At 45.8% G+C, this 11,946-nt stretch overlaps 1 protein-coding gene and 1 pseudogene across 1 annotated transcript in view; both read right to left on the reverse strand.

Moving 5' to 3' along the window:
• Positions 1 to 4,400: 4,400 nt before the first annotated feature.
• RAD50 (RAD50 double strand break repair protein) overlaps positions 4,401 to 11,946 on the reverse strand; it is a 77,888-nt gene continuing 70,342 nt past the window's right edge. The window contains exons 22-25 of the mRNA XM_013004547.2: positions 9,518 to 9,603; positions 8,897 to 9,039; positions 6,687 to 6,820; positions 4,401 to 4,752 (exon numbers count right to left, since the gene is read on the reverse strand). Of these exons, the coding sequence (XP_012860001.1) occupies positions 4,566 to 4,752; positions 6,687 to 6,820; positions 8,897 to 9,039; positions 9,518 to 9,603 (550 nt within the window). The 3' untranslated portion in view covers positions 4,401 to 4,565. The remainder of the gene's footprint in view (positions 4,753 to 6,686; positions 6,821 to 8,896; positions 9,040 to 9,517; positions 9,604 to 11,946) is intronic.
• On the reverse strand, positions 4,826 to 5,023 carry LOC115873816 (annotated as a pseudogene).

Below are 11,946 nucleotides of genomic sequence, written 5' to 3' on the forward strand. Positions count from 1 at the left end.
ACACAATCCTCCTTGCTGAAAATGAGAAGGAACGGAAGCACTTGCTGATGGAGATAAAGGGTTATAGCTGTCAATATATACTGCGACTCAACGCTAAGAAGACCCAAATCCTCACAACTGGACCAACCAACAGGTAACATCATGAAAAACAAAGAAAACGTTGAAGTTGTCAAGTTGAGATTACATGAGAACCAGCTCTCTCACAATGAGCAGGGCTCACAGTTAAGAAAGATAGATAAAAGGTAAGACAAAGAAAACAGGTGGGGCACAGGGGACTGCTGAAGCATCGGCACTCCAGGGTCCAGAACTTTATTGGAGGCAGGTTTATATACAGTTTTTGTCACGTGTCCTGCATTTGTGACAAGTTCTCACATAATGGGATTGTTGACAATTTCTCTCCAGACAAAAAAGTAAGACTATCTTTAGCCAATTAGACCATGGTCTAGAGGTCTTAACTGAACACCTGCAGAATGCTGTGTTTCAGCCTTTTACCAGGGAACGGGAGAGAGGGCATTTACCTTATCGTAGTTGAAGGTCAAATGTTCAGTCTTAGCTCCCTGGAGAGAGCTGACTGCTCCCCCCGCCCCCCAGCCCATAGCTTTGCTTAACCCATGGAATATGGCGACAAGCCTGTCTTACGTGAGAAAGGAACATGAGATACTGACTGTCCCATAAATGTACTCCACCACCTGGAAGTGCAGGACTTCCGAGGAGAGCACACCTGAAGACAATCTGCACCCAGTCAAGGATTTGGTCTTGCTTGCATCCACTATCAATGCTCATGGAAGCAGCAGTCAAGAGATTATACAACACACTTATTGGGCAAATCTGCTGCACAAAATCTCTTTCGACTATTGAAAAGCAAGGATGCTATTTTGAGGATTAAGTTGCACCTGACTCAAGCCATGGTATTGTCCATTGCATCATATGCATGTAAAAGTTGAAAATTGAATCAGGAAGACTAAAGAATCAGTACATTTGTGTTTTGGTACTGGAGCATGTTGAAATTACCAAGGATAGCTGAAAGAACAAACTGATCTATCTTGGAAGAAGTAAGGCCAGAGTGCTCCTTAGAAGCAAGGATGGCAAGAGTTCGTCTGATATACTTTGGATATATTATCATGCTAAGGATATCATGCTTAGTATAGTGGAGGGGCAGTGGAAAAGAGGCAGACCCTTAATAAGATGGATTGACACAGTGGCGGCAACAATGGTCTGAGGCATAGGAGCAATTGTAAGGATGGCTCAGTACTGTGCAGTTTCATTCTGTTGTGACTAGACACTATGGGTCAGCACAGATTCGGTGGCATCTAACAGCACAACATGGACATTTCTTTCCCGTTTTAAGTATTTTGATCAGCCTCTCATTAGCTCTACTGGTAACACTGTGTCATGAAGCTGTGATAATAACCAATTGTCACTGATTGCCCTAAATACAATGAGTGAGCTCTGAGTCTGGTCAGATAAGGACCAGAACAAGCTTCTTACCATCATGGTGATTGCGACTCATAGAGACCCTATAGAACAGGTTAGAACTGCCCTTGTGCGTTTCTGACAGTTACTGTGTGGGGGACCAGCCTCCACAACCCAGAGGCTCCTACAGGGTCGTGTGATTGAACAGTAATGAGACATCAGACAAGGCATGCAGGGGCTCACCTCTCCCATGGCAACCAGAACCAGAGTGAGGGAGAAATGTATTCTCTAACAGGCTTATATAATCTAGGGCTAGCACGTGCAGGAAGACGGCAGCATTGGGCGGAACCAAAGGTGGGAGCTGTCAGGAGGGTTTGAGTTCGAAGAAGGGCAAAGCAGCTGCAGGGCTGTGCAAGACGCAGCGGTGAGGATGGAGCGCGGAGTGAATGCATGAGGGAGACAAGGGACGGTGACTAAACCCTGAGTCCAGGAACTGCTTGAGTTAGGAATCCCCGGTGTGATTCTAACAGTGTCAGGGGTGGATGGAGAGTGAGATGCTTAGCGAGGTGATGATGGTTTCCATGAGTACAAGAACTGAGCTCTGGCATCAAACTGCTCGGAGGAAGGAGAACAAGGAGCAGAGAGGCTACCGGGAGGGTTGTCTTATGTCATCATTTGGATACCGATGAAATCCATTGATTCTAAAATTAGTATTGGAGTGATGATGGAGCGACAATCTTCAATGACTACGTGCCTGACCAGCCTGGAGTTTCTAAATATAGTTGCTATGAGGCTTTTTTTTAATCCCCTTGGGCCCATAGCAGTTCTAAGCAGTTTATAGTCAATTTTAATCCTTTTGGCAGCCTTGTAAGATCGGTACCATTTTTCCAGGTAATGAAACCGAAGTAAAAGAGGGCAAATTTCTTGCCCAAGTTCCCAAAGCTCGTGAGTGCTGCTGCTAGGATTTGAACTTATGCCACCTGGCTCATGCTCTGGGATGCCTACTGGGGGAGGGGAGGAAGAATTTAATGGAGAATCATCTAGAAGCATCAAGGACATCTACCCCACCTTCCAGCAATACAAGGATTATAGAAGACAAAACGCCACCCTTAAAGGCATGCAAGAAGTCATGTCCACAGGAAGAAATGGGAGTTGGAATTGGGAAGTCTGTTTTAATTCACTGAAGATCATTTTGTTTCATTGCCTGTAACTATCCTGTATTGCTGTATCAGCCTTCCTTGCAATCACTAGAGAAATGTTTCTCACAAGAGTGACAGGAAACAAGCCCACTCTGACCCACCACATGGGGGGAGCACTAAGGCTGTGCGCTGGGACAGCAAGGGGAGCAGAGCAATGAAGTCCCTGAGGAATATAAAAAACAGACTGTGGGGCCAGGGGGTGGCACCCCATAGACTCGCATGGAAATCACTCATAAAGGTCAACAGACAGACCTGAAACTATTTAATGCTATTGTTGCTGTATTGTTTTGTCTTGGTTTTGTGCTCATTATTGTCTCTGCATGCCTAACTAGATAAGATAGGCGGGATAAACAATCTGGAGGAGAAAACAGGCCGATGGTTGGGGTCATGGGAGAGGTGGAGGTGGGGGGAAGGAAAGGGGGAGCCAACAAACCCAGGAACAAGGGGAAAAGTGATCTAAACTCGATGGTGAGGAGGGCATAGGATGCCTGGTGGGGCTTGATCACGGGTAATGCAGCCGAAACGAATTACTGAAAGCCGAATGACGGCTGAACATGATAGTGGGACAAGAGGAAGGTAGAAGAACTAGGAGGCAAAGGACATTTATAGAGGTCTAAATATAAGCATGTATATATGTAAATATTTATATATAACTACAGGGAAATACACCTATGTACACACATGGTAGTATGGCAGCAGACTAACTTCGGGCCTCCACTCAAAGTACTCCCTCAACGCAAGAACACTTTGTTCTAATTACCTGGCATTCCATGATGCTCACCTTCCTGATATGATCACTGAAGACAAGTGTGTGCATAAGCAAATGTGGTGAAGAAACCTGATGGTGCTCCGCTATCAAAAGATAAAGCATCTGAGGTCTTAAAGGCTTGAAGACAAACAAGCGGCCAACTAGCTGAAAAGCAACAAAGCCCACATGGAAGCAGCACACCAGCCTGAGTGGTCATGAGGTGTCAATGGGATCAGGTATCAGGCATCAAAGACCCCAAACAGAAAATCCTACCAATGTGAATGAGGGGGATGGTGGAGTGGAAACCCAAAGCCCATCTGTAGACCATTGGATACCCTCTTACCAAAGGGTCTCAGGGAGGAGACGAGCCAGTCAGGGAGCAGTACAGCACAGATGAAATATACTACTTTCCTCTAGTTCTTTAATGCTTCCTCCCGCCCACTATGACCCCAATTCTATCTTACACATCCGGCTAACCAGGGAACATACACTGGTACAGGTAAGAGCAGGAAACACAGGGAATCCAGGACACTGGTCCTGGTCAGAGCTGTCTGAGGGAGGATGTGCACGCTGGGGAGCTAGTCTGGATGCCTAACTTAGGCTTCTATGGGGGAAGGGAGTGAATAAATGGATATTTACGGTTCCTTTTAAACCCTGAGGCTTTTTTCAACTTCAAATTTTAGTTGGGAGAACCAAGGCAGAGAGGGAGATCACTTATGCAAAGTCACAAAGTTAAGAAGCAGAGCCAAATATTAACACATCATTTCTGAGCTTCTTCAGAACCAAGTGTTCACTGATAACTATTTTTTGAAGCACACCCAAGGAAATCAATCCAGAAGTAACATTTAACACTGATTTTTGTACCAAATCTAACTGTCCAGAAGGCAGGGAGGATGACCCCTCCACAGTGGTGGGTAATTAGCCGGCTCTCCTGTTTGTTGTGTTGAGGGTGGAGGGAGGCCGCAGAGAAGCTGGGCTAAGTCCAGCTACCTGTCTGGAGGATGAAGTACAGACAGTCAGAAATAAGGAATCAGTCCAAATTTCATGTGAAGCAACTTTAATAATTTTAGAAACTCTTGAAAATTCAAAATGTTAAGATACAAAGAGCCCTTTTAAGAATATATTTTATTTTCACTTTGTTGACACCAGAAATAAGCAGTTACTTGAGGACCTGTGTTTCCATGGCATTCAAATTTTGAATATTTTTAATGAACATACGATCCCAGGGAGTTAACATTGCATTTCACAATTTCTGAGCACTGATCCATGTTCTTCTTAATCCTGTAGAATTTCTCCACGTATTCAGAACGCCCTAAAAGCTCCACAAAATCTTCATCATGGGTAATTACAAGAAGCTGGAAATTTCGCTGCTGGGAGCGGTTTTTTATTATCCTGAAACAATAAAGAAGATATTATTACTATAGAGTACCAAATTCACTGCCATCGAGTCGATTGATTCATACCCACCCGATAGGGCAGGTAGAACAGTTTCTAAGACTGTAACTGTTTACGGAATAGAAAGCCCCATTTTTTTCCCTGAGGAGCAGCTGGTGGTTTCGAACTTGGGACCTTGTAATATAGCCCTGTGTTTTTTTTCTTCAATTAGCAATAATCGTGCCTCGGATAAACCTCACTGGCTACGACATTGCCACTGCTTAAAGCTATAGCCCTGTGTTTTACGGTATTTGAAAATCCCTGAGAACCCTGTCAGAACACATGTGGTATGCTGTGTGTGACAAGCAGGCCTTTCTTCCCATGTTCTGTCAGGCCTCTGGCTGCCCAGCAGGAAGTGGGAGGCGGGTGGGCCCAGTCCTCCAGCCTAGCCAGAGAAGAATCTCATTTTCTCTCCCCATGTGGGGGGTCGCATGGCCTGCCTCCTCCGTTCCCTTGGTCTGGGGCTTTGGGGCGGTAAAGAATACCTGTTCACAAAGTTCGTACTAAAGAGCTTTCTTTAATACTTAACTGCTCAACAGATCCTCCGTCTCTAAAGACAAACTCCAGGCCAGGGGAATAACATATGCAGCCCTCTGCTTTCAGAGGAACTGGCTCTACTTAGAATTCTGCTCCTACCACTTACTAGATACATCAATTCAATGAAATACAGGGAAAGGAGTGGGTGGACTGGGAGCATTTTTGCTCATCATCTCTAGGCGGAGGTATCCAGCTCTGAGACGGAGGAGACCAGAAAGACTTAATGCCTTTAACTGACCACTTATTATTCTTTGCTTGAAGCTGGACGCACTTGAGGTTGAAAAACACTGACCTCTTACTAGCTGGTCACACAAGAGTCCTGAGAGATGGCTAGAGAAAGGTGGTTCTATGGCTGCTCGATTCTCTTGGCCCCAACCCGCTGTCAGACAGGAAGCATTCTCAATAACAAAAACTCACTCACCATCAGCAAGTCAATGCTGACTACAGTGGCCCTATGGGGCCGGGTAGAACTCCCCTGTGAGGTTCTGAGACTGACTATTCAGAGGAGAAACTCACTGCCTTGCTGACTCATAGCAATCCCCTGTGGGTTTATGAGACTGAACTGTTTATGGGAGTAGAAAGTCCTGTCTCTCTCTGGCAGAGGTGCTGGTGGTTTTGAACTGCCAACCATGAGGATCACAGGCCAATGCATAACCACTATACCAGCAGGGCGTCCTGTACCACCGCCAGGAGTTCCTAAACTATCCTCTGTACCTCTGGGAAAATGCCTCTTTGCTGCCAGCACAATCCCTAGCCAGGACCTCCCATTCCTGGATGCTGTGCCCACCCCAGGTAACATGGCAACTGTACCTTCTCTGGATTCTACTTCACCACTACTGGAGTCCTGCTAGGTAGTGGACTATATGCTGAAATGCTAGTCACAGGGTCAGCAATTCAAACACAACTGACACTCCATGGGAGAAAACTGAGGCTTTCTACTCTCGTAAAGATGTAGTCTCAGAAACCCAAGAGGCAGCAGTTCTACCCTGTCCTATAGGGTCACCATGGTCAGCATTGACTCGGTGGCAGTGAGTTAGCAGTTTTTCTGAGTAAGCGCTCTGTCATTCCTGATAGTTACTACTTCAAACACGACAGAGAGAGAGAGAGAGAGAGAGAGAGACAGACCCCTGACCCCACAGCACTCGGGACGTGTGGGACGTGCCCGGGGCTGCTGCTCACCATCTGGTTTCCTTTCAAGGGCTCTGAGGAAAGGTTTTCAAAGGTCAAGCCTATGGCTTGGCACCGCCCAGCTCCCGCGAGGAGGACTCATCTAGAGAGGGTTTCCACCACAGCCTGCTTGCTCTTGATCGCACTTTTCAAACCAGCACAAGCCTCTTCAGCTTGGAGATACTTACTCAACAAGAGCATGCGCAAGAGACTCGATGTTTTCTCGGTCCAGATTTGTGGTCGGCTCGTCCAAGGCAAGGATGCCACAGTTCAGGCAGAATGTCTCAGCCAGAGCCAGACGGATGATGAGCGAGGCCAAGACCTGGAAAACAGCGCCAAAGCCGAGCCTGCTTCCACTTCCCTCACCTCCAGCCTGAGGCAGGTGTGCGGAGCTGGCGGACTTCTTCAGAAGGGAAAAGGGACTTGCTCTGATCTTGGGGACATCTCTCCTCGCACTGCCCCACCCGGGTGCCACTCTAGAAGGCAGACTGCTTGTTACGACCTCAGGCTGTCACTTGCAAGGAAAAAGGAGGCCAAGAGCAGGGCTGATTCCACAAGAACAATACTCCACCAACTACAACACTTAAAACCAGAGCCTGGAAATAGAAACGCATAGTAGCTAACTGTATCTGAATATTTGAAAACAGACATACAATTATGAACTTTAAAAATTCTTCATTTGGGTATTTTGTTTTCGTGTTAAGTTTGTTTAAAAAACCCAACTCGGAAGTGTTACATTTTCCAGAGCCTGACAGAAACTTCTCTCTCTTCAAGTCATCTTAAAAATGGTCACATTTGGCCTCAAATGTGCACGCTCCAACCTACACTCACTTACACGTTTGTGCATATAATTTTGAGAGGAGGAGAGAGAAAATCATCAAAGGTCAAAGTTATTAGGGGAATCGAAGTGGGATTTAATTTAAGGCTTATCTGTAGGAAACCCAGAAAACTGAAACTATTATACATTTTTTCACGATGACTAAGAATCTAACTCAAGCCCTCGAATCCAGCTTGCGCAATTTGCGGGGCATGGGTACAGAAGCAGGAGTGCGGGACTACTTGGGGTGGAGTAAAGCACTTCCGTGTGAGTTGTAAGCCTCCCCCCTTCTGGATTTCGGAGTGAGGCTATTTCAGAGTGGGTGGTGGGTTTGCATAGGCAGGGCCTCAGCTTGGTTCTCAGGAGGACAGGTATGTCCTTCCTGTCTGAATCCCACTGCTGCCGCTGTCCTGTCACATCTCTCCACCTCACGGGCAGCGTCACTGGCTTCTCGAGCCTCAGTACAAGCCAGCGGGAGGCAGAGTGGAGTTCGATGTGAAATCCCAGCTCAACTCAACTCCAGGAAGCCATCCGCCTGTCCGCTCCCCTTACACTGAAGCCATTACTTTCAGTTGAGTTTTACAACGTACAATAGCGAGAGGAAATCTGCTTTTACTCAAAGTATTTTTAATCCAAAGAGATGAAGCTTGAAACTCTTATTTTCTCACTCAAATTTACTACTGAAAATCACCAGAACAAGTAGGGGAAACTGATTCACAATCAATATGCTGTCATTCTTGCAGACGAGAGTCAAGATAACAATCTGCAGCTGTCTTAAAATCGGCTTAGCGTCTGGGCTATGACACAACACACACACACACTGAATGTTAAGCAGCAATGGAAAACTATTTATGCAAATAACACAGGTATTGGGGGCATCAGCTTCTAGAACTAGGACAGTTAGTTGGTTAGGAACATGAGGGTCCGAGGTGCTAGCTCTAGTGTGATCGCTGCTTCAGCCTCAGTGGAGTGGGGAAGCGGGCGAACAGGCACCTGGAGGAGAGGACTCAGCCTTGTTTCGAGGGGCACAGACCCTGCTCTCCTCCCTTTGTCTGCTTTTCTCTCTCAGCCACATCCTGCCTCTGCTCTCCTGGTGCCTCAGCAGGACTGACCCAGGAGCTGAGTATACGAGTGTGGCGGGGAAAGGAGAAGGCAATCTAGGATCTTATGTTAATAATACTGTAAGGTCACCAACTCCACCAATAACCTTCCTCATCCCCACACTCTCTGAGATCAATGTGTTTATAACCATGACACCCCCACTCCCTCCCCGGTCAGTGGCACACAAGAAAGCAGTGTGACGTCTAAGTGATGACCCAGCACTTATTTGGATACTGAGTGCTGTGGGACATGGCACATCTTTAGTGTCTTTTCTACATCTGGCTTATTCCAGAAATTGGTCCAGATGCTTCTCCCTGTAATGCAGCAAGAGGTGATGGTTAGCCCTGGGGGAGTTCACTTCCCGGGGCACCAGGGCATGCAGTGGGGTGCCTCACTTGGGAGCTCCCTGGCACTGACATGTGCTTCTTTCTTGAAGTTCTGCGTGTAAGGGCTGGCTGGCTGTGCCCTTGAGATACCTGCCTTTTGTCCAGCACTGCAGCGGCCTCGCATATCCAAGGCTGTGTCTCCCTTCAGCATCACCACTCGGTAGTTGTAATTCCGCCTTTTATCAGAAGCCGATACGTTTTCATCAGCATCAGACCGAATCTCTATATATTCAATATCTGACACAGAGAAGATGATGATTCAGAGAGGCTCTACTCTGTGGCCATTTGTCGTCTGTCCCCCGGCTGACATTTGGCAGGGAAATACTAGCTGGTCTGGAACCTACAGCTCTGACGGGGAGGGTGGAACTGGGTGGACTCCTGGCCGGAAGCAACTCGAGATGCTGATTCCTTGGCCTCGGCGCTGCCTTTCTTGGTTCGGCTATGAAAAGTTTCCCCTTGCTGGCTTACTTCTTATCTCATTCCGGCTTATCCCTATCTACACTGCCACAAAAGCGATCATGTCATCAGCTAAATATAACCAGTGCCACAGACAAAGAGGCGAGGCCTGTCAGGTTTGGAATGAAATGCTGCTGAACTAAGAGCTCTGAGAAGACCTCAAAGGGAGGTTGCTCCGTGCGGGCTCCTGGGGGTGGGTGCCACTCTGATGGCACAGCTTGGGATAGAACATCTGTGCCAGCCACACCAGGTTAGTTACCTTGTCCGCGGTAAGTATTTCGCCAAAGTTCCCGAATAATTTTATTGATTTCTTCCATTTTCATACTGTGGAATTTCATTATTGCTCTGAAAAAGAAGCCATTGGTGTTGTAAAGGAAAAATGGCATCATCATCATAAAATACTATTGTGATTACATGCAACATGTATTAATACTAATCATATAAGTAACAGGTATAGACACACACATATACACCATAATAACTTATCTAATACAGTGTCATGCAATAACAGCCCCAATATTCGTAAGGATAAAGTAGAACGTCACAGTGGAAAAAGGAGGGAGAGAGACCCGTTGGTGCAGTCACTGTGACCATGGGCTGGCGCTTAAGAACGGGGCGGAGGGCGCAGGCCGGGCTTCATTCCTTTATACGAGGGTTGCTAGGAGTTGGAGCCGATTCGGTGAAACCTAAGAGCATCAATCCCAAATTTAGAAATCTTCCAACTGGTCATGGCATCACCCTGGACGCACTTTTTCTAAACATTGAAAGGGAGGGAAGAAACAGAAACACGAAAGTAGCCTGGATGTCAAAAGCCGGCATGTTCCTTCCTGCGGTAGCCACCAGTCATCAAAAGCCCCTGGGTCCTCTGGAAGCGGGTTTTGTGAACCACTGAAGGTTGCACCAATGATAAAGGCCACATCACTGGCATCGCCATACAAAGGAAGTAGGCGGACTCACTTCCATTTGCAGGCCTCTTTATCTGATCTATACAAAAAAAGAACCCCAGTGTAATGCTACCGCTTCTGCAGAATCATTTCATGATCTTCTGGTTGACCAGTGAGAAAGAAATGACTCAACATAAATACATTTCACATATCAGATGAAAGATTCTAAAGTAGTAGATTGGAAAAAAACGTATTCTGCTTGTTGGTGAGAATGCAACAAACCTCCACTTCCTACTTTACACACCGATCTCAGCCTAATATATTTTGGAGTCCTTTATAAAGGATGCAGATAAAACTTCTTTGTATATAAGTCAAAGAAAGAATGCTACTAAGGCTCTAGTTCATACACTCATGGGAGTATGCCAAACAAAAGATGTTTAAATAAGGCTTCTGCTATAGATAGATGACTGCAGACAAGTTCTTTCAATAACACACAGGCCTTAATCCTATTAGGTTGCCTAAGGAAAAGGAAAAAAGTCCAATCAAAACAGTGGCTTCTGAGGAATCTGCTGGCTAATTAAATTCAAGGCAGAGAGGTCAGTTCAGAAAGTTCCGGAAGCTATTTTTTGAGACTCCAAAGGTAATACTGAGATTTCCTTGATGGACACAGGATGATCACAGGGTTGTGTTAGAAAGAGGTTTTAAGGGAAATGGAGAACTATGCAGGTAAGAAAAAGGCAAGAGGTTGCACTGAAGAATTTCCACCCCCTCCCAACAATGTACTGTTTATTCTTCAAGGGTAGCCAAAGCTGTCCCAGGAGCATTTCACTGGGAAACAGTCTGCCTACCCTCCAGCCCAGAGTGTGCCCCTTCACACTTTTTGTTCTTCAAACTCAAAGAATATTTCAAAGGAATGTGGCTTGCGTCCCTCACGGATGCCCAGACTGCTGGTCTGATGTGTTATAGATCAAGAACACAGAAGTCCTTGGGGAAGGGCAGAGAGATGGAAACACTGCCTTTGAAGCATACAGACCTAGATGGGGGTATGCTAAGAAACAGTAACTTCACACTTGGATATTTTTGTTTAATAAAGGTTTCTATGGGTTTGTAGCAATACTTTCTTATTTACCCTTGAATTTCTTAAAAAACAAAAGAAACCAAAACCCGCATAGACGGTGTTTGGGATCAGTCACATGAAAGCTGCTTTTCTATAGCCTTATTCATTATGATCTTGATTTTTCAAATGACTTTTAAAAGTTATCTGTCAAGTTAAAACTGCTCAACAATTGACAGAAATAAGCATTCACAACATGGAGAAGGAGCCCCAGGTAGGGTGGGATGTCCTTGAGCAACAAAGGCAGCGCTCCAGCCCTGGGGTGGATATGCAGAGATAGTGCTATACAAGACAGTCTTGCTCAGCATAGGGAGGTATCAGATGAGTTTGTTGCCTGCATCCCTGTTGGGAATGCCAGCTTATTTTTCTATCTGCTTTCCCTGACCAGGGTGGATAGGAGTCCTTAACCCTGGGGCACAGTAGTAGAGAATGGTCAAGTCAACTGCTGTAATAACAATGACTACTATTGATGCTCAATCTTATGCACTATGCTAAGTAATCATACATCACTTCACTACACCCTTACAATTCTCCATTTTACTATTAAAACTGAGAGCCAATGAAGTTAGCAACTTGTTCAAGATCAAAGAAAGTGGCTACGATATCAAACAGCTCTGAATAGCTAAAATGGAAAAATAGCCCCTACAACACAAGTCAAAATTTCATGTTAAAGTTACTATGCTCAGATAA

This window comes from Echinops telfairi, unplaced genomic scaffold (assembly GCF_000313985.2).
Source record: "Echinops telfairi isolate 266 unplaced genomic scaffold, ASM31398v2 ScPeMD7_7469;HRSCAF=8507_1, whole genome shotgun sequence".
Taxonomy (NCBI): Eukaryota; Metazoa; Chordata; class Mammalia; order Afrosoricida; family Tenrecidae; genus Echinops; species Echinops telfairi.